This window comes from Pagrus pagrus (assembly GCF_965226575.1).
Source record: "Pagrus pagrus genome assembly, chromosome: 16".
NCBI classification, from domain to species: domain Eukaryota; kingdom Metazoa; phylum Chordata; class Actinopteri; order Spariformes; family Sparidae; genus Pagrus; species Pagrus pagrus.
The window spans coordinates 28,179,058-28,204,207 of NC_140200.1; the positions used below are offsets into that span (position 1 = coordinate 28,179,058).

The following is a 25,150-nucleotide window of genomic DNA, read 5'->3' on the forward strand; positions in this document are numbered from 1 at the left end:
CCCACTGCTCCGCTCCATCGTGTGTTCTTCTATGTTGATGCCGTCCATCCTAATCGCCTTCTGCAAAAGCGATTCAACTCAACTTGTTGAAGAAGTGCTCCAATCATGGCTTATACGACTGCGGCTGGGACAAAGAAGAAAGTCTGCTACTACTATGACGGTATGGGACATCCTGAGTGTCTGAATGAGCAGCCCAAATTAGGGCATCTGGCAGGCTAACGCTAGCCGTTAGCTGTCTGGTTAGCTGGTGCTGCCGGTGATACTGTGTTTTAATACAAACTAGCTAACCAGCAAGCTTGCTGCTAACGTTAATGCCTTCGAGGTGCTAACTAGTGTCACCCTGCGTGTTAGCTAATTAAAAAACACGTAGTCCATCTTATATGCACCATAGCAAGCAAGCGAGACAATACACTTTTCTTCTTTAGAGTATGAATAATTAATGTGGGAGATGTTTTAATTAGCAAGACGTGAATGTGCTTAACACTGTAGTCTGAGCACATTGTTTGAGCCATAATTGCAGTATGTTGTACTTATCAACGCAGGAGAATAGGTCAGAATGCTGACAAACTTTAGGCTCAGCGTCAAAGTTACAAGTCTGAAGCCACAAAGCGAAATATTCAACTCTTTGGGGCTCAGTGCGCTCAGGCCTAATTGATGCGTAATGATACTTAGTGGACTGAGTGTGTATCCGCCTCCTTGGGTCCAGGTGAGCACCCATGCCCTCCCGCACGGAGTCACTTATATTAAACTCAGCAGTTCAGGTCAGTGAGGACGTAATTAATCAGTCTCTGGTGAGCTGATTTCCTATTAAGACTATGAAGCAGTGCCATGATATGAAAATGTTATCTGTCGATTGTCCTGCCAAAATAATTTAGATTAATTATCAGAATAAGCTTTAAAATTTTAAAATGGCACTTTAAAATACAACATTCACTTACATGACCTTACATTTTGTTGAGTTATCTTTATTGCAACACAGATAGGACATTTTTTTGAGGGCATCCTTCTCAGTGAAAAACAATCAAAACATTTTAAATATCCTGAATCGTAAGGCTCCCCTGCATAAGTAAAGGATAAATGAATGGCGGGCACATCGTCTCCCTGTACTTCTGAAAGTCCCCATGAAATGAAGTGTTTTTTCCCCCACATATAGCTTGCTCCATATCTCACCTGTACACCAGTATCAGGCCCAGCAGTTGCAAAAAAGCTTTTTTTGTAGGCATTTTTAATGGTATTTTAGAGTTTGTAACTTCCTGGAATCACATTTAAGATGTTGATGACTCATCCTGCACTGTCTGTGGTATTAGATTTTTATCTGTATCAGTCAGCCCTCCTCATTAGACAGAATATGACATCATACACAATAAATTGCTGGTCAGTATGGTCTTAAACTGCTTATGTTTTCCTTTGTAGGTGACATAGGAAATTATTACTATGGACAAGGGCACCCCATGAAACCACATCGTATCCGGATGACTCACAACCTGCTTCTCAATTATGGGCTGTACAGGAAAATGGAGATCTACGTATGTCTCGAACCACTGAAGTGTTAGATAACATCCTTTACCATATGCTGAGCTATTATAACACAATGTGAGACATTTATAAAACATATAGAGTTCTGTAGTTTTCCTCTTTCCTTCCCTAGTTTTTATCCAGCAGCTTTTGTTCTGTCTTTAAGAGACCACACAAAGCCACAGCAGAGGAGATGACCAGATATCACAGTGATGACTACATCAAGTTCCTCCGGTCCATACGACCAGACAACATGTCAGAGTTCAGCAAGCAGATGCAGCGCTGTAAGTAGTGTGCAGGCTCCTTGTACAGTGTTCTCCTGAGGCTGTGAATAACAGTCATTTACAGCATCAATTCATTTGTTGATTATTTGTTAGTCAATTAATTGTGCTTGAATTGCCTAAATGTACTCAGTTTATATGGAGAAAGTTAACAAAGATAAACAGAGAAATGCAGCAAATCCTTACATTGTAGAAGCTTGAGGTAGTGAACCTTGTCATTTTTGCCTGAAAAGGGATTTAAATTTTTATTGGATTATCAAAGTCACATCACATGTTTGCTTTTTGGTGGATAGATAGATAGATAGATAGATAGATAGATAGATAGATAGATAGATAGATAGATAGATAGATAACTTTATTAATCCAGGAGGGGATTAATAAATAATAGTCAGAATGAGTCAGACCAGTCTGACCAGCACAGTGCAATGTCACAAACAGTCATATTGTTGACAGGATATGTGAGTGCAATCTTGCATGCAGGGGAAAGAAAGAAGTGCTGCTGGTCAGTCATCAGACTGAAGATGTCGATCACTAGCTGGATATATGTGTTACCCAGTATAGTGACCACAGCCTGCCTCTCATCTCCTCCTCAAACACATCCGGAGGCTAAATCCACCATGTCACCAGCTGAACAAATCACAAATGAGGACACTTGAAGTAAGGATAACAATTGCTAACCATTAATCGGTTAACCATGGAAAGTATATTTGTTAATCTATAGGTTGATTTGTATATAGACACACTAACAGGTTTTGCTAGCTGGCAGTCTGAGGATAAAAATGGAGTGCGGTCCTCAAAGCTCTTCATGTTTTGCCAGTCAGTGTGGTAGAAGGGCGGTTGATTCAAAGAACTAGTTTGATTCCTCGAGCTGGAGTATATTACGCCATTGAGAGCTACTGTGATTAAACACATGGAAAAGCACTTTGAGAAGAAGGATGAGCTGAAACTCAAGTTAGCCAAGGCAGACCAGCTAGCCCTGAACACCAACTACTTCATCAATGCTGACTGGAATATGTAGTCCAGTGTGCTCCTCACCCAGAGCCTGTCCGTCCAGCACACATCAGACAACCTCCCCAAGAGACTAACTAGTGTATTGGAGGCCTCTTTATCTTTTTCCACTGCATTTTGCATTTTTTCTTAAAAATTAACTTATTAGTTACTGGTAAACAGGTGTTGGGCTATTAAGGCCAAAATCAACCAAAACTGACCCTAACTTGAAGGTTGTGGAAACCCAGTTTCAGTTTGAAAAGTCACACAAAGAGAACCTTGTTTGTAAGTCAACAGTCACAAGAAACTACTGTTTCAAATCTGCTGATGGTGCTCGCTTCCATAATCCGTAATCATTGTTTTAATCTTTTAGTCAACGTTGGAGAGGACTGTCCGGTGTTCGATGGATTGTTTGAGTTCTGCCAACTGTCTGCTGGTGGCTCTGCTGGTAAGTTAGAAGAAAACAGATGTATAGAAAATTGATAGACTTCCTTATCTGGGAATGATATAACTCAATGTTAAGTACACACACAGATAACATTTCTACACCGAAGCTTAAAGAGACTGATGTATGTCTAAAAGAGATATGACAATTTCAATCTGGCACAGCTGATCGATGAGCCACCCAGACCTAATCTGAAGGATCCTTCAAAGTCAACATTGATAGATCTGATGATTTTTATCTATAGACATGCCTCTGTCTCCACTCTTACTCCACTAGACTCGGTTTATCTCTCCGCCCTCAGATTCATTACTGGTGACTGTTATTCCACTCATCATTGTATTCTGTTTATTTTTAAAGCATTGAAGGGCAACATGCCACCATGTATCAGCTCTGTATTAAACTGGTCACAGAGTCACTATTCAACACGCTCTAGTGATTGTATGATGCTCCAAGTTCCCCAGGTAAACGCGAAATTTGGGAAAACTGCTTTCAGTTTCAGTGCTCCATACACACAATTTACAACGTACATTGAAACTTGATACAGTTATACCTATAGGTCAGTTTAAGACTTTGATATCAAACTACTCATTTGAATGTAACTGTTTCAACTATGTGCTGTCCTGTATGGTTGTCTGCCATGTATCTTTTATGCATCTCAGTTTTATTTGTGTTTTGTCATGTTCGTTTGCTGCAGTTTTTTATCCTTTTCAAGCACTTGTATTGGTATTCTGTCAGATTGCTGTTGTTATCATTTTTATGTACCCATTCTGTTTATTCGCTCCGTGATTTTGTTCGTTGTTTCTGTTTGTTATCACATTTTTGCACATATTCTGTTTTTTATTTGAAAATAAGGGCTTGAAAATAAGGGCTTCCCCTCAAGGATTTTTCGAGATTTAAATAAAGGTTGAATGAATCAATGAAGCCAACAACTTTTGTATAGTCCCACAATTGTGCAACATTAACCTTAAACACCAATATATTAGAACCAGTTGAGAATCTATCAGGCCACTTTGTGTGTCAATTAATGTGAGCCATAAAATATTACTAACCAGATTGAAATCCTCTTGTATAATAGTAAAAGTAAATGAGTGTAGGCCCTGTTAGATTTGTCATATTAGTGATCAAGTAACAAATGAACCGTTAGATTTCACTAAACCAAACTTTGTGTTGTGCACAGCTGGTTCAGTGAAGTTAAACCGGCAGCAGACTGACATTGCAGTGAACTGGGCTGGAGGACTTCATCATGCAAAAAAGTCTGAAGCCTCTGGATTCTGCTATGTTAATGACATCGTGCTGGCCATCTTGGAGCTACTTAAGTGAGTTTCACCAACAGATTAAAACATTATGTCTACCAGCATGTATGGAAATGCAGTAAATGAAAGCAGACACAAGAACATTCTACATCAGAGCAGAGGTAGTCTCAGTACCCTGATGCAGGTTGTCTCTATTGTCTCTAAAATACAGTATTAAGAAGTGTTTCTCATTAATTAAGGAGACTCTGGTGGCCCTCTATAGTCTAGTTTGCTGCACCATAGTGTCATATTTATCCAAAAATGTTTTTAACCTGTCATGATAGCGCTGAAGAATGTTTCGTGCTGTTGCTTCAGCAAAGCGTCTTTCACTCCCAGTCAATCAACCCATCCGCCCCCTGCGTACGTGCACACATGCTCTCTCACTCTCACTCCTTCACTCATTCATTCACTCACTCACTCACTCACTCACTCACTCATGAGCACACTTCCATACTCACGCATATTAAAGTGCACCAGATTGATGCATTTAACTTAAAAATGTGCACATTTTTGTAATTGGGGAGCATGCCCCAGGACCGCCCTAGACGGTCTAAGGTCCATCCACCATGGTCTCACAAAATCCTGTGGGAAACACTGGTTAAGCAAATAATGTACCATTTGTACTTAGCTCTGCCTGTGTGCCTCTCTCTCAGGTACCACCAGAGGGTGCTGTACATTGATATAGACATCCATCATGGGGACGGAGTGGAGGAGGCCTTCTACACCACAGACAGAGTCATGACTGTGTCCTTCCATAAATACGGAGAGTACTTCCCTGGAACTGGAGACCTAAGGGTGAGCCTCCACCTTTGTCCTTACTTACACATGTAAAACAAGCTCCACTCCTTGCACAGCAAAGACAGCAAAACATTGAATTGCTTGTTCTATACCAGAGGTCTCTCATAGCTGAATAGTCCAGAACCAGACGCCATCCTATCAGGACCTGGACCTATAATTGATAAAAGAGGGATTCCACTGAGTAAAAAAGAGACGCATACAATGTTGGAGGAATATGTGAGTCAGAATAGAGGTTTTTCACTTGCTGTGCACTAAAAACCAGAAACGGAGACAATGAAAACAAAGCTTTTAATCAAAAATGGATCCTTCATGTTCATTTTTCCGATGGGCAGTTTGTCTCTAATGTTCTGAGATGGTGGCTCTTTACATTGCTGCTTATAATAATTGCTACAAAGAGACGAAGCTACACATGTGTATGAGGTTGGCCAGGTAAAGACAGAGCTCACTGAACAAGAGAAAGTGGGGGAGTGGGACATAATTGGGAAAGAAAGACTGTACAGCTGTTAAGATGTGTTAAGATAATTCATTTAAAGCTGGATGAGACCGTTAAGATGTGTAGTTCAAAATGAAGAAAAAAAGGAAAATCAAAGTACATTATTTTTATTTAGTTATTTTTTTAGTTATTTTTTGTAAAAAAAAAAAAAAAAAAAAGTTTTGTTTTTTTTAAGGGGCAAATTTTTCAGAAGCTCTCTATGTATTTTATTTTTAAAAACAGCGTTTATTTTATTTGAAATGAGTAAAGAATATTTATTTATGATTAACAACTTTTTTTTAAATTGAAAATATTGTTGAAACATAGATTTATACTTTAATTTAATTTAATTACATTTAATTTGACAGTCAGTTATTGACTACATAGAGACTATATACGGTATATGGCACTGAATCGTAATTCGAGAAAGACATTATGATGGTCAGGACCTTCGCTTGAAGAACTTTTTTCTCACTGGACCTCTTTAAGTTGTAATTGAATTCCTCCATTATACATATTTAAGTGGACGGGAGTAAAATGGGAGAAAGGATTAGAAACAATTGAATAAGAACACAATGGTTTTTACATGTTGTAATTTTTCAATGTATGTATGTCTTTTTGTCACACTGATTGTATATGAAAAATTTAAAGAATCTCTAATGCCTTTCCTTCTTCTCTGCATTTAGGATATTGGAGCTGGAAAAGGCAAATATTATGCTGTTAACTTCCCCCTACGTGATGGCATCGATGATGAGTCATATGAACAAATCTTCAAGCCTGTGAGTGAAACACAATGGGCTTGTTTGAGATCATGCACACGTGGGCAACGGTAATCTCACAGGATTGAGGCGGCAGTTTTTGGGGCCAGGCGCTGCAGTTGCTCCTCGACAGTTGCAAATGCCTGGCTGCCTCCTGATCTAACAGCTGATCGGTTTAGATGTTGCCTGTACTGTTTTATAGAAACTTTGAATTTTTGCTGAACTTAAGGGATTTTGAAGGTTTAGGCTATTCTGTTAACAGAAGAAATGTTGCGCCTGGTGTGGAGAAATAGCCCACATTCATAATATAAAAAGCACACAATAACTGTTGCATTCTGCCAGCCAGGAATGGCTGGAGCAAGGCACGTCAGTGTCATGGAGTGTGGAGACCCTTCCCCTATAAAAAGGGCTGGACACTGCACTGCCAGTCATTCAGAAACTTTCACCTCTTCCTCACTACGAATGGGCAAGGAGGGTGGTCTGGTGAGACACTCAGTCATGCTACTCAGAGAACTGGTGTTACACAAGTAACCTAAAGTTCTCTTGCATACCATTTTTTTGTGTCTCACATTGGGTAAAAACTGACACCCAAATCGCTGGACGGATGTTACCTGATGACCAACTGTCCTGAGAGTTAGACATACTAAGCACCGAATGGGCTAATGGATGGGTTGTAGAGCCTAGCAAAGGTGTGTGGGGAGGCCCAACTTGCTAAACCCAACTTGATAAACCAAGTGTGCACAAAATTCTCTTCTGGGAATGCAAGAGTTTACAACCTAACCCTGCCTGTATGCCTAAGGTGTCGGGGTCATGTTCCTCAATTGACCTGATGTCCTTTTATCCACCGCCCTTCTCCTCGGAGGATCATCAGTGGTTACAGTTTCATCCAGTGCAGGCGTTACCCATCTACATGTCCATGTAGATGGCCTCAATCAAGTCAGGAGGGAGACCCGCTGTCTTGAGATTGAACCACTCATGGGCCAGGCCCACAGAGCTAGTCTCTCTGGATGGGGATGAAATATTTCTCAGTGTGCCTGAGACAGAAGGTCCCTGCGGATTGGCAGAGGCCTTGGCTCTCGGCCAAGGAGCTGGGGCATCTCTGCCAGTCAGTATTTTGACGGCCAGTTAAGAGCTATTAGAAACATCGACAGCCCCTCCCCCCACACCCTGAATAGGGTCAGGAAAAACAGAGCTATTGGAGGGAATGCATACAAAAGAAAACAAGGCCATTGATGAGCCAGTGCATCGACCCCCAGTACGTGAAGGTGGAAAAACAGGGTCCCCACCCTCCACCCTCCACTCAAGATTAATCGATTTGTCCCGTGGGAGATTTCTTTTGGACAAAAGGCTGCCACACAAAAATACATATAATACAGTACATACATAGACAGGCACAAGACATAAGTGCAAACAACACAGTGAGTGCCAAATATATTCCACCCCTTCCCCTCGTCATACCCTACCTTATGGCCCGAGTCTAGGAGATTCACTGATATGGGGATTAATGAGTTTTTAAATAGAACATCTGAGGGGTCAGCAGTAATCTTCCTTGCCTGTCTGACTACTGTCTTCTCAAAGAGATAAAGCAACATAGTTAGTGGTATGTGGCTCAGTGCTGTAAAGTTTTACTAATTTCTCATTGGAGATCATACCAGCTTAACAAAACGGGTATTTGCAGCACACAGTGGGAAAAACAGGGACACCACTTTCCCCTTTACAAGTTAGTGTAGCATCAGAATGATTTGAGGCTGTCCTTTTAAAAGGTTAAATAGGTACATGACGTTGCTTTGAGTTACTAGGGATGGGTGACTGGGTCAGAAGTGGACAATATTCCAAAGTCCAATATTTAATTAACCTGATCATTTACAATTGACAATCAGTCGACCGTAAGAGGGGGCATGTACTCATAAGAACCAAAACAAGACATTTATTTGAAATCTATTTAAAGGCAAAACAGAAGGCAGCAAGACTCTGACATTTCCTAGTTCCTAGTTTCCTAGTTTGCGAGTGGTTCTGAATATATTTTGAATCCACCACAACATGATAATTGTGCATCAGTTCTTTTTTGTCATGATGAAAAAAACCAAAACCTTTTGCACATTTAACAGCAGACAATTATCTTGATGTCAGAGGTAAGTACAGTAGGATGTACCGTTGACAGGGCACACTATCTTTTCACACTTTTTGAACAATTTGACTTTTTGCCCTCCAGGTGATGGCAAAGGTGATGGAGATGTACCAGCCCAGTGCAGTGGTTCTTCAGTGCGGTGCAGACTCTCTCTCAGGAGATCGCCTTGGCTGCTTTAATCTCACCATCCATGGTACATATACAGTCGTGGTCAAAAGTTTACATAAACTTGTAAGGAACATGTCTTCAGTTCCAATGATTTCTACAACTCGCATTTTTCTGTGATGGAATGAGTGGAACACATACTACTTTGTCACAAAAAACATTCATGAAGTTTGGTTCAATAATGAATTTAATATAGGTATCTGAAAATGTGACCAAATTTGAAGTATACCAGGGGTAGACAATAAGGGAAATTTGCCACTGGCCCTCAGTGGCTTTTGAAGGTCACTGGCCCCACCATTGTAACCACTGGCCCAGGAATCGATCCCCATAATAACGAAAAAGAACAGTTTGATTTAATAACATGTATTTTAATACTACAGTACTGAGTACTCTCTGACTTCTTCCTCTTCAGGCAGACCTGATGTGAAGCGCTTTTTTCATGAGGGTCAAAGCCACTAGCCCTTCCTGCCACATGGCCCTTGTAGAGTGGAGAATTCCTCAAATAAACAAGCAAAAAAAACCTCACAACTCCTGCCTGCATTCATCATAAATATAAAGAACTAGCTACTATAATTTCTATAAAGCAAGTGTTTATCATTAGATTATTAAAATAATTGTATCATAAGAATTCCAAGTTATTATTAATAATATAATAACAGTAATAATTCAAACTGTGTCACAAATGGGACACGTGTGCTTGCAGATCTGCATTTTCAAGCGAGACCGTTATTTTCTCCGTAGTTACACAGCAATGCGTTATCATACACTTCTGTTCATACACTTCAACTTTTCTCTAACTTCTGCAAACATGGGCATTGACCTGCACAGTTCACAATAGACCTCGTTTTTTCCCTCGTCATACCCCAGCCAATTCCAGCGGTCTCGCCACTGAGGCTGGAACTTTCTTGTGCTTTTCTTTTCATAATTCCTCTCACCCTCTCTCATCTCCTCCAGTGCCTTTCTTTTCTTTTCTTTTTGTTTTTTGCCCGGCGTTTGGCCGGGTACTGGGGGTTTTAGAAACATTACTGATGTTAGGAACAGTGCCGGTGAGAAACTCCGTGTCAACAGTAAGCAGCAGTGAGCGAGCGGCACGCATTACACTGGAAAGAGCGAGCTGTGCAGGTGGTGTGTTTACGTCCCAGGGAGAGCACAGCGCTGGCTGTCTTTGATCGTCATCACATAACACTATGTGTTAGTGGTAATAACCGAGACGATTTAACAGAAATCATTGCAAAACACAGTACCACAGGGAGTTAATATGAAATTAGATTGTTTTTACCAAACATTTTTTTTCAAGGCATATTTTTGTGCTTGGAGCGTTCTGGTGGTTTTAAAAGTACGTCCGGGCCACCGGGCCATTTATATTGTCGACCCCTGTATACATACAGTAGTTTTGGTTAAATGTCCTTTTTGCCCTGTTGGAACACCCAATCCTATGGCTTATGATTTTAGGTTTTCCCACAGCATAATACTACCACCACCATGCTTGACAGTTGGTATGGTGGTCTTGGGGTTAAAGGCCTCACCTTCTCTCATCCAAATATATTGCTGGTCATTGTGGCTAAACAACTCAATTTTTGTTTCATCTGACCACAGAGTTTTCTCCAAGAAGGTTTTTTCTTTGTCCATGTGATCAGCAGCAAACTTCCATCGAGCTTTAAGGTGCAGTATCAGAGCAAGGGCTTCTGTCTTGCCTGTGGCGATGCAAAACACGCTTATATTTACATTTAGCAGATGCTTTTGTCCAAAGCGACTTACAGTAATTCATACATTCATACACTGAGTAGCTGCAATGCAAGGTGCCAACCAGCACATCGGGAGCAGTTTGGGTTCAGTATCTTGCCCAAGGACACTTCAACATGCATATCAGGGGAATCGAACCAGCGACCTTCCGATAACCCTTGGCTCTACCCCTGAGCCACAGTCACCCGCTGAAAACCCCCTATTCCAGCAGCTTCTAAATCATAGCGGACTTGCTTTTTGGTGATTTTTGGTTAGGCCTAGACCATCCTGACCAGTTTTCTCTCTACAGCAGGTGATAGTTGACGTTTTATTCTTGATCGTAGCAGTGACTCAACTGTGCCATGCACTTTAAACTTACAAATACTTGTTTGTACAGTTGATCCTGGGACCTGTCACTGCTTTGAAATGGCTCCAAGTGACTTTTCCTGTCTTTTTCAAATCAACAATTTGCTCTGTCAGATCAATGCTGAGCTCCGTAGACTTTCTCATTGTAGTGTTTGTGGCTGAGTCTAATGTGTGTATCAAACAACTGTTTCTGACTGATTATGATTGATAATGCCTGATGACTTTTCTGGTTAAGAGGCCATGCTCCAAAGCAAATTTGATTCATACAACTTTTTACAATCACCAAAAATGATCGTTCCAAGTATGTATATTTTTGACCCAGCAGAGTTGGTCACATTTTCAGATACCTATAATAAATTCATTACTGAACCAAACATCATGAATGTTTTTTGTGACAAAGTTGTATGTGTTCATTCATTCCATCACAGAAAAAATGCTTATAGAAATCATTGGAACTCAAGACTGCTACAATATACAGTACATGTTCTTTACATGAGTATGTAAACTTTTGACCATGACGTGCACAGTACTTAATGCAAAGTGATGAATGGGAGTCATAAACCATGCAGAAAGTTATATATCATGCTTCTTGTTTTACCAGGCCATGCCAAGTGTGTGGAGTACATGAAGTCCTTCAATCTCCCGCTGCTCATGCTGGGCGGAGGTGGATACACCATCCGTAACGTGGCCCGCTGCTGGACCTATGAGACAGCCGTCGCTCTGGACACAGACATCCCCGATGGTCTGTCACAGATTCCGTCTAAATTACAACAAATGTGTTCTGATAAGCAATGGAAAATTGATAGACCAGAGCAACAGAGCTCAACCTTTGTGACTTAAGGAGCCTCCCCAACCCCACCACCACTTCGACCAATGTTTCATTTCATTGTAACAGACGTCAAAAGGCAAAAAAATTAAGACAATCACATCAGTCGTTAGAAAAACTTGAGGCAGAATTATGCTTGAAAATAAGGCTTGAATAATCTTTCCTATTCACATGGTTCAGTTTGTGACAAAAATACCTTGCTACCCCTTGTCTATTTTGACAGTTGATCAAAACATTAATTGGTTTGAGTCCTTTTATTCCTTTTCCTATTTTTCTGTTTTACTCCATTACTCCTCTATGACAGTAAACTGCACGTCTTTGAAGTGTGGACAAAACAAGACATTTAAGGGGCTTTGGAAACACAGATAAACTTTTTCTGACATTTTACAGACCAAACTAATAATTTAATAATATAGAGAGAAAACAATTACAATGTATGTATGCCAATGTATGGTAGAACAGCAAATGCTGTTGTAAAGAGCCACTGAGACCAAACTCATTTTTGTCATTGAGAGATTCTAAAAATGATTTTTATTGTTTCACATTTCATATTCAGTCAACCATGTCCTCATTCCATTCAGAGAAGCACTATGTAAATCTTACACAAGAGATAATTAACTCTTTTGCAATAAAATCGCTTCTCATTGATCAATGAGAGGCATCAAAACGAGCATCAGCTCAGAGTTGAATCTAGAAACTGTTAAAAGTTTAAATGTCTGTGAAGCTTGCTTAACTTCCCTCCTTGGTCTGTTGGGGGATGGAGGGTGGAGGTGATGCTATGTCCCGGGGTTGGTTGTAAGGGAATATTATATCCCTGCAAAGGGAAGCCTGATTGCCACCTTTGCTTGCAGGGAGCTGACTCAGTAGACTGTCTGTTCTACTCAGTGTGTGTGTACTATAAAGAGAAGGGATGTAATCACAGGCTGTCAAATGGACCAGCAGTTCCCTTAATGGGATTTCAGGACATTAACTGACCTGCCCACTCATTCCAATCCATTGTGAGGATCAGTGCAGGTTATAGAGCCTCACTAAATCAGTCTACCACCTGTGTTATCACTACTTTTTCATTCCAAACTACTCATAATTTGTTTTATCTGCGGTGTATAAATCTCTTCCAGCTGTGTTCACCTGTACCTGGTTTGCATACTTTTGTCAATGATGTTTCTATTGCAGAGCTGCCATACAATGACTACTTTGAGTACTTTGGGCCTGATTTCAAGCTACATATCAGCCCCTCCAACATGACCAACCAGAACACGCAGGAGTACATGGACAAGATCAAGTACGTACAGGCATGTATTAGGAATTATTATTATTATTATTTCCGAGGATTATACAAACATGCTTATATTATAATCTTAAAGGAAAGATTGACCCAAAAATAAAAAATACATTAATAATTTACCCACCCCATGTCGATGGAAAGTTGGGTGTTTCTTGAGCTGACCACTACTGGATTTTTGGGGCTGATACTGTTATTAGGAAGTTGTGATATGGATATATTGGCTGATATTCTTATAAACACAGAATATATACATAAACACAAACTTTATGCAATGATCACTTATATGTGGTTATCAAACACTTGTAACAAAGGTATTTATGTAACAAAGGCAGGATATTTTGGCGATTAACAACAAACTTTATTGTCCAAAATTACATTAGTTTAGTCTGACTACAGGATTTCATGAAACTGGTGGGTGGACCTTGGGCCCTCTAGGGAGGTCCAGAGCCATGCTTCTCTTGGTAAAAGATGTAGCACATTTTAAAGTAATTGCATCAATCTGGTGCACTTTGATAGAAAAATTAAGAGGCTATCTCACAAATAACATGACCATAAATGAGAAATTATGGAAACTATAAAATGTAGAAAATAATCAAATATAACATTAAGCTTTGGCTCTGCTGCCTGCTGATTAGTCCAGTCCTCACAATTTACTTTAATAAGCAGCTCTGGCTATAGAATGGGAAATGGACTTGCATTTTTATAGCTTTTCCAGTCTACTGACTGCTCAAAGCGCTTTACAACACCCGTCACAGTCACCCATTCACACACACTGCCATCAGTGGCTGCCATGCAAGGTGCCAACTGCTCTTCAGGAACAGTTTGGGGTTCAGTATCTTGCTCAAGGACACTTCAACATGCAGCTGGGGGAGCCAGGGATTCGAACCAGTGACCTTCCAATTACTATACGACCCACTCTACCTCCTAAGCTACAGCCGCCTTTTAATCTTGTAACCTATTAGTCCCGACTAATAGAGACCAGATAATCATTGTCTTGTTTCAAAATGATGAGCCCCTGTATGTGCCATCTTAACTATATATTATCTGGTCTATATGGTTGAGGTTGCTACTGGGAAACGCGAGTGTCATTTCGTTCGCGCACATGTGAACGCGCGTACACATGCAACGCGGTTATCTTCATTGTGTTAAGTAACACTGCTGCCTGCTGGTATTTATCAAATGTAATAAATAATGTGAGTTATTTATTATTTATTTTCAGTATCATGTTTTTCAGACATAGAGTCACAGAACAGCGTTGGAAGTGGCTGACGAATAGAACACAGAGATATAGGCTATGTACTGCCCAGCTGGGTTCCTCTTAGTCTTTCTTATAATCTTTTTGTCTTGCCATGACCAAAAGATATAGCTAGTGCCACCTCACTGAAGTTGTAAACGCCCGGGTCGACTTCCTTGGGAATGAAAGACGCTTTGCTGAACCAACGGCGCAAAAGGTTAGAGATCTTCAGCGCTATTATGAGATGTGAAAAACATTTTTGGATCAATATGAGACTATGGTGCAGCAACTAGGACTATTGCCATTTTTCCATTACATTTGCCGGCCTGGCTCTACTCTGTTTGACTCCACGTGGCAGCCCAGCACCGCCGGGATTCGCCGGGGTCTTTCTCAGGTTTCCAGCACAGATATGAGTTGAGTATCAATTTTAGGGGGAGACGGGTGCTTATTACTGGTTGGTCATAGTCGTGAGATGTCACCGCGGCCCTCTGAGGTTGGGCGGCCGCGGCTTGGCCCTTGGCTCAACTCGCCGCAGTAGAACTGGTGATGGAAAAGCACATCAGCTCGGCTTGGTTTGACTCTGCGTGGCCAAAAGTGCTAGGGGGAAAATGGCATATGGCGGGCTGCCAGAGTGTCGTTAATTAATGTGAAGCACTGCAGTTTACAGAAACAATAAACTTCACACCTAATTTAATTATTATAAATTACCCCAAGCATATTTTACATTGTGTTCTCTTAAAGAAAAAAAAAAGGGGGGAGAAAGAGTTTTCATATTTGATAATGTATATCTAAAACAGATATATCTGTGATAGGCCAGTATTGGCCGATATATGGGTCAGGTTCCAGGAGTTTCATACTTCAACAAAACATTTCTGGAGCTTCACAGCAAAACAGCGTTGCAGCATTCTTTTGAGTATAGGCCTTTTTTCATCAATTTTGTAATGAAGTGGTCTGATGTTACAGTATATTTTCTGGCCACCATCATTAAAAGTCATATGCTCAAACATATACACATATTTTTGGCGGGAAAATGAACTCTCGACCTTGAAAATGGTTTGACCAAAAATCTTAAATTCAGCTGTATTTGTTAAATATCAAAGAGCTTTCAACTATATCTCAAGGTCTTTAGCAGATGGCATTTGCTCAGCATTAGAAATTACACCAATCAGCCATGACATTAAAACCACTGACAGGATAAGTTAATTAAAGTGATCAACTTGTTACAAGCAAATGTTCTTAAGGAGGAAACCTTGAGTCCTGGCATTATTGTGGATGCCATTTGACATGCAGCACCCGGCCAAACACCATTGCAGACCAAGTACCCCACCCTAATGGTACTAGTTCTCAATGATGACATTGGCCCCCCCAGCAGGACAATGCTCCCTGCCACGACACAAAAACTGCTCACGAATGGCCAGAGGAACATGACAAAGAGCTCAATTTGTCGACCTGACCTTCAAACTGCCAGGTCCCAATTCGATCAAGCATTCGTGAGACTGCCCTGAACAAGTCCAATCCATGGAGGCCCCATATCAGACTCTGACCTGTCAAGGTATGGATACAAGACCTCTGGGGTTGTCCTGTCGTGTCTGGCATAAGGCCATTAGTGGCAGATGCTTTGAGTTCTGTTGGCTGCAAGGTGGGGCCTTCATGGATGAAACTCATTCCAGCATGTACCACCGATGTTTAATTAGATTGGGAGCTGGGCAATTTGGAGCCCAGTTCAATGCCTTGAAATCTTTGAAATCATGTACACATGAATGCCAGGACCCAAGGTATTTTGTAAAGAGCTGATCAATGTTATTCACTTGACTTGTCAGTGGTTTTAATGTTCTGGCTGATCAGTGTATGTACTTCAATATTTTTCCTCAAAAATGTTACATCTTCACCCCTCTCAATGGGGTTTTACCAGTGCATTTTGTTTGTTTGTGAATGTGTTCCAGTGACCATACCTCAACTGAGGCCATGTAAGGTGTGACTATAACCAGCTGAGTTAAAGCCTGTAAAAAGACCTGTCTGTAAAATAAAAGTGACTACTTTCTACCATTTAACCCAGAGCTCCAATCTGTACATTTCTACAAGTTTATGGTAAACTGTAGCAAGGACTGGGTGATGTAATGACTATTTAAGATATATGGATATATTTTCAAGTGAGTTATAGTTTTGGACAATACAGTTTATATTGATATTGGGTGATGTACTATATAGCGCTTTTTTCTGTAAAGCCAGTCCTGTGTGCATCTCTCCTTTCACTCTCTCTGCACATCTTTGCCTTCCTCACAAGTTCCCCGGCAACACTGAGCGAGAGACAGTGCGACTATTCTACTTTAATTAGTCTGTTTGAATTGGTCTACAGTGAGGTGTTGGTCTATATGTTACACATGCTGCTATGCAAAAACAGCCTGTTAGATGAATAAAATTACATATTAGGAGACATGCAATACAGCGCTGCGCTGCATGTGTGTGAGACAGAGCCACTTAATTGTGTCAGGTGAGGGTTTGTGTGCGTGTTAGTGTGTGAAGTGAATCATGACGCATTGCTATTATACTTGGTACTGTAGTTGTCTGTTCTTTGAAAGTGAGACAGCGCCTGGATGAAGGCTACAGATATGTTTAGACAATAGTGTCTATGTGCAAAAAAGGCTAACGCAAGGCAAGTTTATTTATACAGCACAATTCAGACACAGGAGCATAAAAAATACATTAAAAGAAATTAAAATTTCCATTTAAAATACATAAACAAGTAGGAAGAAATCAAGAAAAAAAACATTAAAACAAGTTAAGAGATAGGAAAGTAGGCTAAAATAGAATAGGTTAAAAAGAGACAAGAATAGAAAGTAAAAGTCACAGTGCAGTTCAAAGCCTTGAAATTGCTTCAGTGAAAAGCAGTGGCAAACAGAAAGGTCTTCAGCCTTGATTTAAAAGAGGTGAGAGTTGGAGCAGACCTGCAGTTTTCTGGGAGTTTGTTCCAGATATGTGGAGCATAATAACTGAACGCTGCTTCTCCATGTTTAGTTCTGACTCTAGGGACTGAAAGCAGACCTGTACCTGACGACCTCAGGTACAGGTGACCCTTCTTCTAAGTGCTATATGGTAGGCAACTGGACATGTTTCAGTTTCTTGAAGACATTTCACCTCTCATCCAAGAGGCTTCCTCAGTTCTAACTAACTGGAGGGGAGTTGCAGGAAGTTGCGCACACACACACACACATACACACACACACACACACACACACACACACACACACACTGTGTGCACTCTGCACTCACTTTTCTGTTCACACAAAGTATGCAACACAGGTTTATGTTTGAACACACTGTATTATAATAGTTTAACACAACAGTTTTCATTGGGTGAAGTTAGGCACTGTCGGCAGTTGCAGCCTGATAAACCAGATCAATTGTTTCACATCACAAATTTCAAACTGAAGCTGACATGAGTGAAACAGAAAAGTAACAGATGTTTCTACATTGCAGGTTGCTGTCCTAGCACTTCAATAGTACATGTAACAAATTTTCCCATGTCTGTGGAAAAGTGTTGATGGTAGTTGCTGTAACCTGAAAGCATTGTGTTTTTGTATGTGATTGTTTAGGCAGCGACTGTTTGAGAACCTCCGGATGCTGCCTCATGCTCCCGGAGTGCAGATGCAGGCCATCCCAGAGGACGCAGTCCCAGACGACACTGTCGATGAGGACACGGAGGATCCTGACAAACGCTTGTCCAGTAAGACTGCCGGTCATTTGTTCATTTACCATGTTTATTTCCTGTCATGCTCAATTTTGTCACAATAACATGTTTGTGACCAATGTTACAAATACTGTGTTCTTACTTTCTTACTGTTTACTTACTGAAATGGCAGACTTTCTTGATTTTATAATGTAACATTTGCTGTTGGCATAATAACTCGGTCAGATTTGGCCATGTTGGTGTTGTTCCTGGAACATCATATTTAATGTTGCTCCAGGTTCATCAACTGACAATCAAGTTTATTTAATCTCATGGCTTTGTGATTTAGGAAAGAATATGCACACGGAAGAAGTTATCTTTTCAAACACATTTAACATTGTGAAAGAGTCTATTTTAACCCAGACCAAGTTTGCCTTAAATAACCAAGTACTTTAATTCCCCAAATCTGACCAAACAGTGACAGAAAACTGCAAAGAAATGGAAAATAAGTGAACTTTATATTGCAAATGGGATACGAACCCAAGCCTCTCAAGTGAAAGTCCTGTACTTAACCCATTCAGCCATGACAACTTGCTCCCGATGTGGTCTTCGTCAGCTTCAGTTCCCCACTGGTGTGATATTATATCCATCTGTGCTGTCTTCAAATCCAGCCGGCTACTTTAATAAAAACATTTTGCCTCATAGAACATGGAAGTTCCACTGCCTCGATCAGTAGTGTGAACACTGTAAACTAGCACTAAAAACAAAATTGCCTAATTTCATGGTAATCCCTCAAACAGTTGTCACTACTAACGGACAATGTTGGGTAACCCAAGACACTTTGTCACAGTGTCTTTTATGATTTTGGTGTCATGTAATAGGGTGATAACAATCCAAAAATCAACAGGTCGCCATTTTCAGTTGTGACCTGATGATTGTATCACGACTGGTCAATGCCTTCATTCACTGTGCAAAAGCTCAGAAAATTGGACTTTGTTCCACTTCTTTGCTGTGTAATAATCGCTTTCTGTTTACCATAAAAAAAAAATGACATGAATTAATCCCTAGACAAAAAATGCTGCCAGTGTGTAAAGGCGTTTAGTCTTTTCTCCACACAAACTGTCCTAGAACAAGTGAACCGTAGTAGCACTGAAATGAATTTCCAACAAAAAATAACAACACACATCACGCCAAGACGACATGAGACAAATCCCCAAACTGATGAGGAATTTCTGTTGTTTCACCAAGCAGCTGAATTTATTTATAGCAACACAACCACACCTGTCAAACAACAATTACCTAGTGTGAGATAAATACAGTAAATTGTATCAGCAGTTGAAGTGGTCAGGCTCTCTTGGTGCATAAAACTTTCTGAATGTTTCCTCAAGCATGACACAAGTAGCATCTGTCCCTAGGTTTTCTACCTGTAACATATTTAACTAGAGTGTATTATGTGATTTCAGTCCGTGCCACAGATAAGAGGATAGCCTGTGATGAAGAGTTCTCCGACTCTGAGGATGAGGGGGAGGGAGGCAGGAAAAACTTTCACATTCACAAGAAGGGAGCAAAAAGGCCCAGGGTAGACGAAGACCATAAGGAAGGAGAGGAGAAGAAAACTGGTGAGTTAATGATCCCACAGTGGTAAGAAAAGAAAGCTGTTAATTATTAGGGGTGTCATGGTTCTCCAAATCCTACATTTGATTTGTTTTCCGATTTTAAGGTCACAATTCGATTCGATTCTCGATCTTTTCTGTTCTTTTATTCTTAAAATATTTTATTCTTTTATTCTGCCAATGCCATTTTTAGACTGGTCTGGGATCATTGGTTTTATGCCATGATAACTCTTTTCATTTTTTAAATTCTAATTTCAGTAGATGGTCTATATGGTGTCATGAGTGATATAATCTCCATTATTCCTTTGCAGTTTACCACACTAAGGCCTTATTGTTAAACTGAAATAATTTAGTATCAATATAAATGTAACAATAACTAATTTCACCAGTCAATTGGAAACTAACTGTAAACAAAAGAAGAGAAGTCACAGAGGGTAGTGAAAGTGAAACGCTACACAGAGAAATGCCTGTAGTGTTCCCCTCTGTAGTATTTATCCATGCTAAAAAACATGCCCTGATACTGACCTGTTCTACTCTGCTTATGATCTCCGGTCATGTCACTGTCAAAGTAGGTTAAACCTGCCAGTTCTACAGTGATCGCAGGCATCCACAGATGTGTTTTAAACTGGTGCACAAAGCCAAACTGACACAACACTTTACCCAATACTCCACTGTGACTTCAGTCGTAGTCTGATCGCCAGCTTATTTGATTGGCCACGGCAACGTGACGTCGTGCTGCGTTTCTCTCTGATCTTCATGTTGGTTACCCTTTTTAACTATAAATGCAGTCTGCAAAGGCAAAACCCAAAGCTGAAACTTAGAGAAGACATTCAGGGATATTTATTGTTTGAATGATCAATGTAATAGGACACACCTGGGCAGCAAAAAACATCTGTCAGTCACATGTTCCAGTAATTTTGCACACTTGAAAAATGGGTGGGTTCAAACAAAAGGTGCTATCTTCTAAGTTTTTTAACAGATCTAGATGTAAAGACCTGGAAATGGATGCTGACATACTGATCTCTTGTCTCGTATTCATCTTTTGTTGTCAAACCCAAATGTTTTCAGTGTGTGTGTGTATGTATATACATATATATATATATATATATATATATGTGTGTGTATGTATATACATATATATATATATATGTATATATGTGTGTGTGTGTGTGTGTGTGTATATATATATATATATATATATATATACACACACACACGTGTATATGTGTGTATATGTATATATGTATTTTTTATTACTCTTTTTTTTTTTGTTCTCCATCCTGCAGACATAAAAGAGGAAGAAAAAACAAAGGACAGCAGTGCAGAGAAGATAGACTCTAAAAGGTGACCAGACTAACAAATGGTTTTCACACACATTTTTCTTCTGTATTTGTGTATTTCCTCATAGTTACTCATTAAAAGATAGTGTTTTAACATGTACCCAACTAACCCAGTTAGTGTCTGCTATCTGTAGTGATGGTTTATGTAGACGTTTGTTCCTTAACCATTGAAAGGGGATAAGAGAAACTTGACTGCTGGAGCTAGATGTCTCCTGGAGAACACAAATTTCTTTGCCATTTGAAATTTTGTTATCTGGTTTCAGTTTCTTACATGTGTGCATGACAAAGACAGGGAAAGTATGGCTGTGACATAAGTGCAGCAGGTGTCAACATGCAGCATGCATCCTTATATTCCTAAAGTAGTGATATGCAGTGGATTGTGAGCTGTAGTTTCGCTGCTGGTAAACGCACTGCCTGGCTGTCTGCAGTGTCTTTGGGCTCGTGAGCTGAAGCAGACAGGACAGGTGGCGGAGCAGCAGCACGGCAGCCCGCCCTGCGGACAGCTGGCTTGCTTGCACCAACTGATGAGCCTAGAGTTACTCTTGCTGCGAATAGCAGCTCCTGAGAATAAGTGAAGAGGTCAGAGTGTTACTACAGCTCAAACACCACAGAACACGGACATCACTGGACCGTCTCTGTAAGCTACCATTGAGAACTAAACCAACAAAGCCAACCAATTAGAGGCGGAGTAAGGCGGGTCTATGGGAAGGAGTCTGTCTCCTTGAGCAATATGACTGCGCCCTCTGCTGTTCAAACAGAACAATACAATGACAAAGAGACACAGGAGAATGCATTCATACTGTATGTATACTTGCTTTGTTAGATCCATGAACTTTACAAGCTAAATAACCACATGATTGGTTGGTAGATATCGTCACAGACCCATGATATCCTGGCATTTTTATCGTGAAATTCGGTGTTTCGTGACATCCCTACTATGAGTTATCTGCTTTAATAAGTTTACAGTAAGTAAATGCACTGAAGTACTTCAGCTATGTACAGTTTGGAGATAAAAGTACTTTGCAGACTAAATGGTAATGGAAAGGAAAAACATTGATTTTGGACTGGTTTACATCCACTTTGGGATGGTAAAAAATAAATGAAATTCCTGACAGTGGTGATTGGGGTTAGAATGGAGCCCTGATGTGTATGTAGTAAGTTGAGAAATGTATAAAAATCAGACACATTCATGCTGTAAGGAGAAACTGTGGCCTTTTCCATATATAGAGCCTGTCCTCTTTGCACTGTCAGTCAAAATGCACCAACACACACGAAGAAAGGAAGCAGTATCTTGTATCATAAATACAGTAAAAAGAGTAAGCCATAGGTCCAAAATAAGGTTTGGTGTTCAGCAAAAATGTAAACGTTGATGTTACAATAGAATACACACTGGTGTAAAGGAACCTGTGGGTGTACTTTTACTAGAGATGGGTGATGGTACCAAAGCTCTGAAGGGTGTTTCACTCCTGTGAAGAACACTGTTTCAATACATTGTGCTGGAGCTTTTATCAAATGAAGAATATCATGTGACTGATAATGTCAGAAGCTTCAAAGAATAGTGGAGAAATGCAGCAACGTACATTAGTAAGATATAATCATAAGTAACATTTCCTCATGATATCAAGTAGTAATTTAATAAAAGCAAGGTCAATTTACTTAATATTATTCTTACTTAAATGAATATCACTCTCCAATCACATGTGACTAACCTTGAAGTTTAAAAACATGAGCCCACATTGGAACTCATACTAAACTTCTCGGAAAGGTACGTTAATGTTTTGTGTCAGCAAAAATATTTTATATCTCGGCTTTTTGGACAACAGAGAATTATTTCACTATAACCTATTGCAGAATAACATCTGTATTTAATCTGGTAATTCTCAAGTATACAGATTCAATAACAACGTTTTCTTGGACTTGCTTACATATGAGACTGAAACCATAAATCATGAGGTGTGGCTGTGCTACTGTGATGTGCTTCCAGGCGTCACTGTTAGCTGAGATTGTCTTTATCGGCACAAATGGAATGTTCCAAAAGTTTCAACTGCCCATAATTCATGTTTACTGTTGTTTATGACCAACTTTCACTTTTGTTTGGCAGTACGAAGACTGAGCAGACCAGCAGTGCCTGAATTGACCACACATGAATTGACAGTGATGTCTCTTCTCAAGGATCCAACTCTTCACTGAATCCCAACCAGTAGCATTATATTTATTGACTCTCCATTTTCTACTTGTGAAAAACTCTCTTGTGAATTCTGTCTTTGTCACTGGAACAGTGGATTTCTTGAAATTCCACCACTTGAATTTGCCATATTATGTCCTTTGATACCCTATGAACTGTTTTATTCCAATGTGCTTGATCTTCTGAAGGGAACCGCGACTCTCATGTTTTTAGGAAACTGTGGGTAAACCTGTAGATTAACTAATAGTGGTTTCATGTTTAAAGTATAATATTTTGTATTTGTCAATAAAACTTTTTTATGCTATTTCATTGTGAAAAAATGAAATATACTGTTTGCTCTCGAGGTCTGTGTAATGAAACTGTACATCCACACCTGGGCGTGCTAACCCAGGAGACTGCATGTCAAGCTGGGGTGTTGATTTGGTGATTAATCCACTCGCGTGGATTAATAGATGAAATCCATCCAAAGGATGAAAACCTTATGATGATATCCATGTTTTTATAAGCTAGCTTATTAATGGTAAAGACCAGTATGAGACATGTCTGGCATGAAAGCATTTTCTTGGTGAATTCGGCTCATACAAAGCTAAATGAGGATGACTAAAATGTATTGAAACACCATTTATCGATTGGAATGATCCTCTCTCCCACCGTCCATCGTGGCTGGGTTGATGGTGGATGGTATAGTATACGAGTAGCCTAAAGTTGAAAGTAATTTCAAAGTTGTGTCCTCTTCGTCTGTTTAGGGTATGCCAAATGATAAAGTATCTCCTAATTATTTGCTTTGTAGATACATTAGGCCCTAGAAAAGAAAAGTATCTCCGTAGCTTTTAAATAAACTCAACTGTCTACTTTTTTTAAAGCATTTTGTCTTGTGAAGCATGAAAGGCTCAGAGGAAAAGGCTCCAGGCTAGAGACATGCATTAACTTGAGGTAAACTAACTAGTGTAAAAAGTGCCTCAGATGGGCAAATCTGAAACATTCAGTGAAGACTATGACCCCCTTTCCTTTTTCTGGTCAGCATCACCACTTTCAGGTTTGGTCATCAATTTAACCTTCTCTACTCGGATTACCTTTGTTGTAATGTAACGCGTTAGTTCTGCAATTCAAGTAATCCGTTATTTAGTTAGTTTTTCATAAAAGTAATCCATTACTGGATAAATTGCTGCTATCCAGTGCACCCTTGGAGAGGCTTTTTAGCCTTGGAAGTCTTGTCCTTACCCCGTAGAGGGACCGACTGTCAGACACGTTTTGAAAAACTTCTCCTTATAATCACTACTCTGGAGTAAAGTAAAGTAGAGAGAACAGAACATTAACTCGGTGAGTCTGTGTTGAAAGGCCTAAATGTAGTAGTTTCTGTGTTTTGAAAAGAACAAAAAAAAACAGCCCATGCACCTTCATCGTATTTGTGCTTTTACCATTTCTATGCAAGCACTCATAGTTTACGGGCTCATTATTTGCATTTCTAAACATATAATAAGAGCCTGGGCAAATCTAAAATACACTAACGTGTTACTTTTCTCAGTAGATAGTGCAGTAACGTAACGCGTTACTTTTTAATGTCAGTAATCTTGTAACGTAATCAAATACTTTTAAAAGTAACGTTAGCCAACACTGATCGTAGCAAGAGGCTGGCAGTGATTGCAACAAGGTATAGTCAATTTGAAGGCGATAAAATGTAGTTACAGTAGTGTGTTCCTATAAATGATTTATTTACCTACAGTAAGTCCTGTAGGTGGGCAGATTCAAATGTGCATTTCCTGTATTAAGGTTTTGTCCACTTAACTCTGGTGGACATCACCTCTGACTGCACATGTGCTCATTCGGCTCATAGAAACGCGATGCGCCTTATTTTTTGTAGTTTTACCAGCAGACTAAGAAGTGCAACATGTCTTCCACCGATTACAGTTTGTCATTGCTCTGTTCAGTAAAGCCACAACCAAGATTCATTTTATTGTCAATCGATTAGATGTTTGATCAATAAAATGTTGTTCAGTGTTTCCCCATTCCCAAAATGACATCCTCAAATGACTTTATCTTTTTGTTGTGAAAAAAAAACAATCAGTTTACT

The 25,150-nt window shown here is 39.9% G+C and overlaps 1 protein-coding gene across 3 annotated transcripts; it reads left to right on the forward strand.

Annotated features, from left to right (window-relative positions):
* On the forward strand, positions 1 to 23,383 carry LOC311272011 (histone deacetylase 2). 3 transcript variants are annotated; one of them, XM_084378077.1, is made up of 14 exons: positions 1 to 160; positions 1,414 to 1,526; positions 1,682 to 1,799; positions 3,157 to 3,231; positions 4,406 to 4,544; positions 5,174 to 5,315; positions 6,477 to 6,569; positions 8,761 to 8,869; positions 11,531 to 11,671; positions 12,929 to 13,037; positions 17,868 to 17,998; positions 19,405 to 19,560; positions 20,841 to 20,898; positions 22,996 to 23,383. In XM_084378077.1, the coding sequence occupies exons 1-14, from the start codon at positions 106 to 108 to the stop codon at positions 23,024 to 23,026; spliced, it is 1,470 nt and encodes a 489-aa protein (XP_084234203.1). In that variant the 5' UTR covers positions 1 to 105; the 3' UTR covers positions 23,027 to 23,383. The 3 variants fall into 3 exon arrangements, with proteins under 3 accessions (XP_084234203.1, XP_084234204.1, XP_084234205.1); XM_084378078.1 differs by lacking the exon at positions 1,414 to 1,526; XM_084378079.1 differs by lacking the exon at positions 1 to 160 and having other exon boundaries at positions 1,508 to 1,593.
* The last annotated feature ends 1,767 nt before the right edge of the window (positions 23,384 to 25,150 follow it).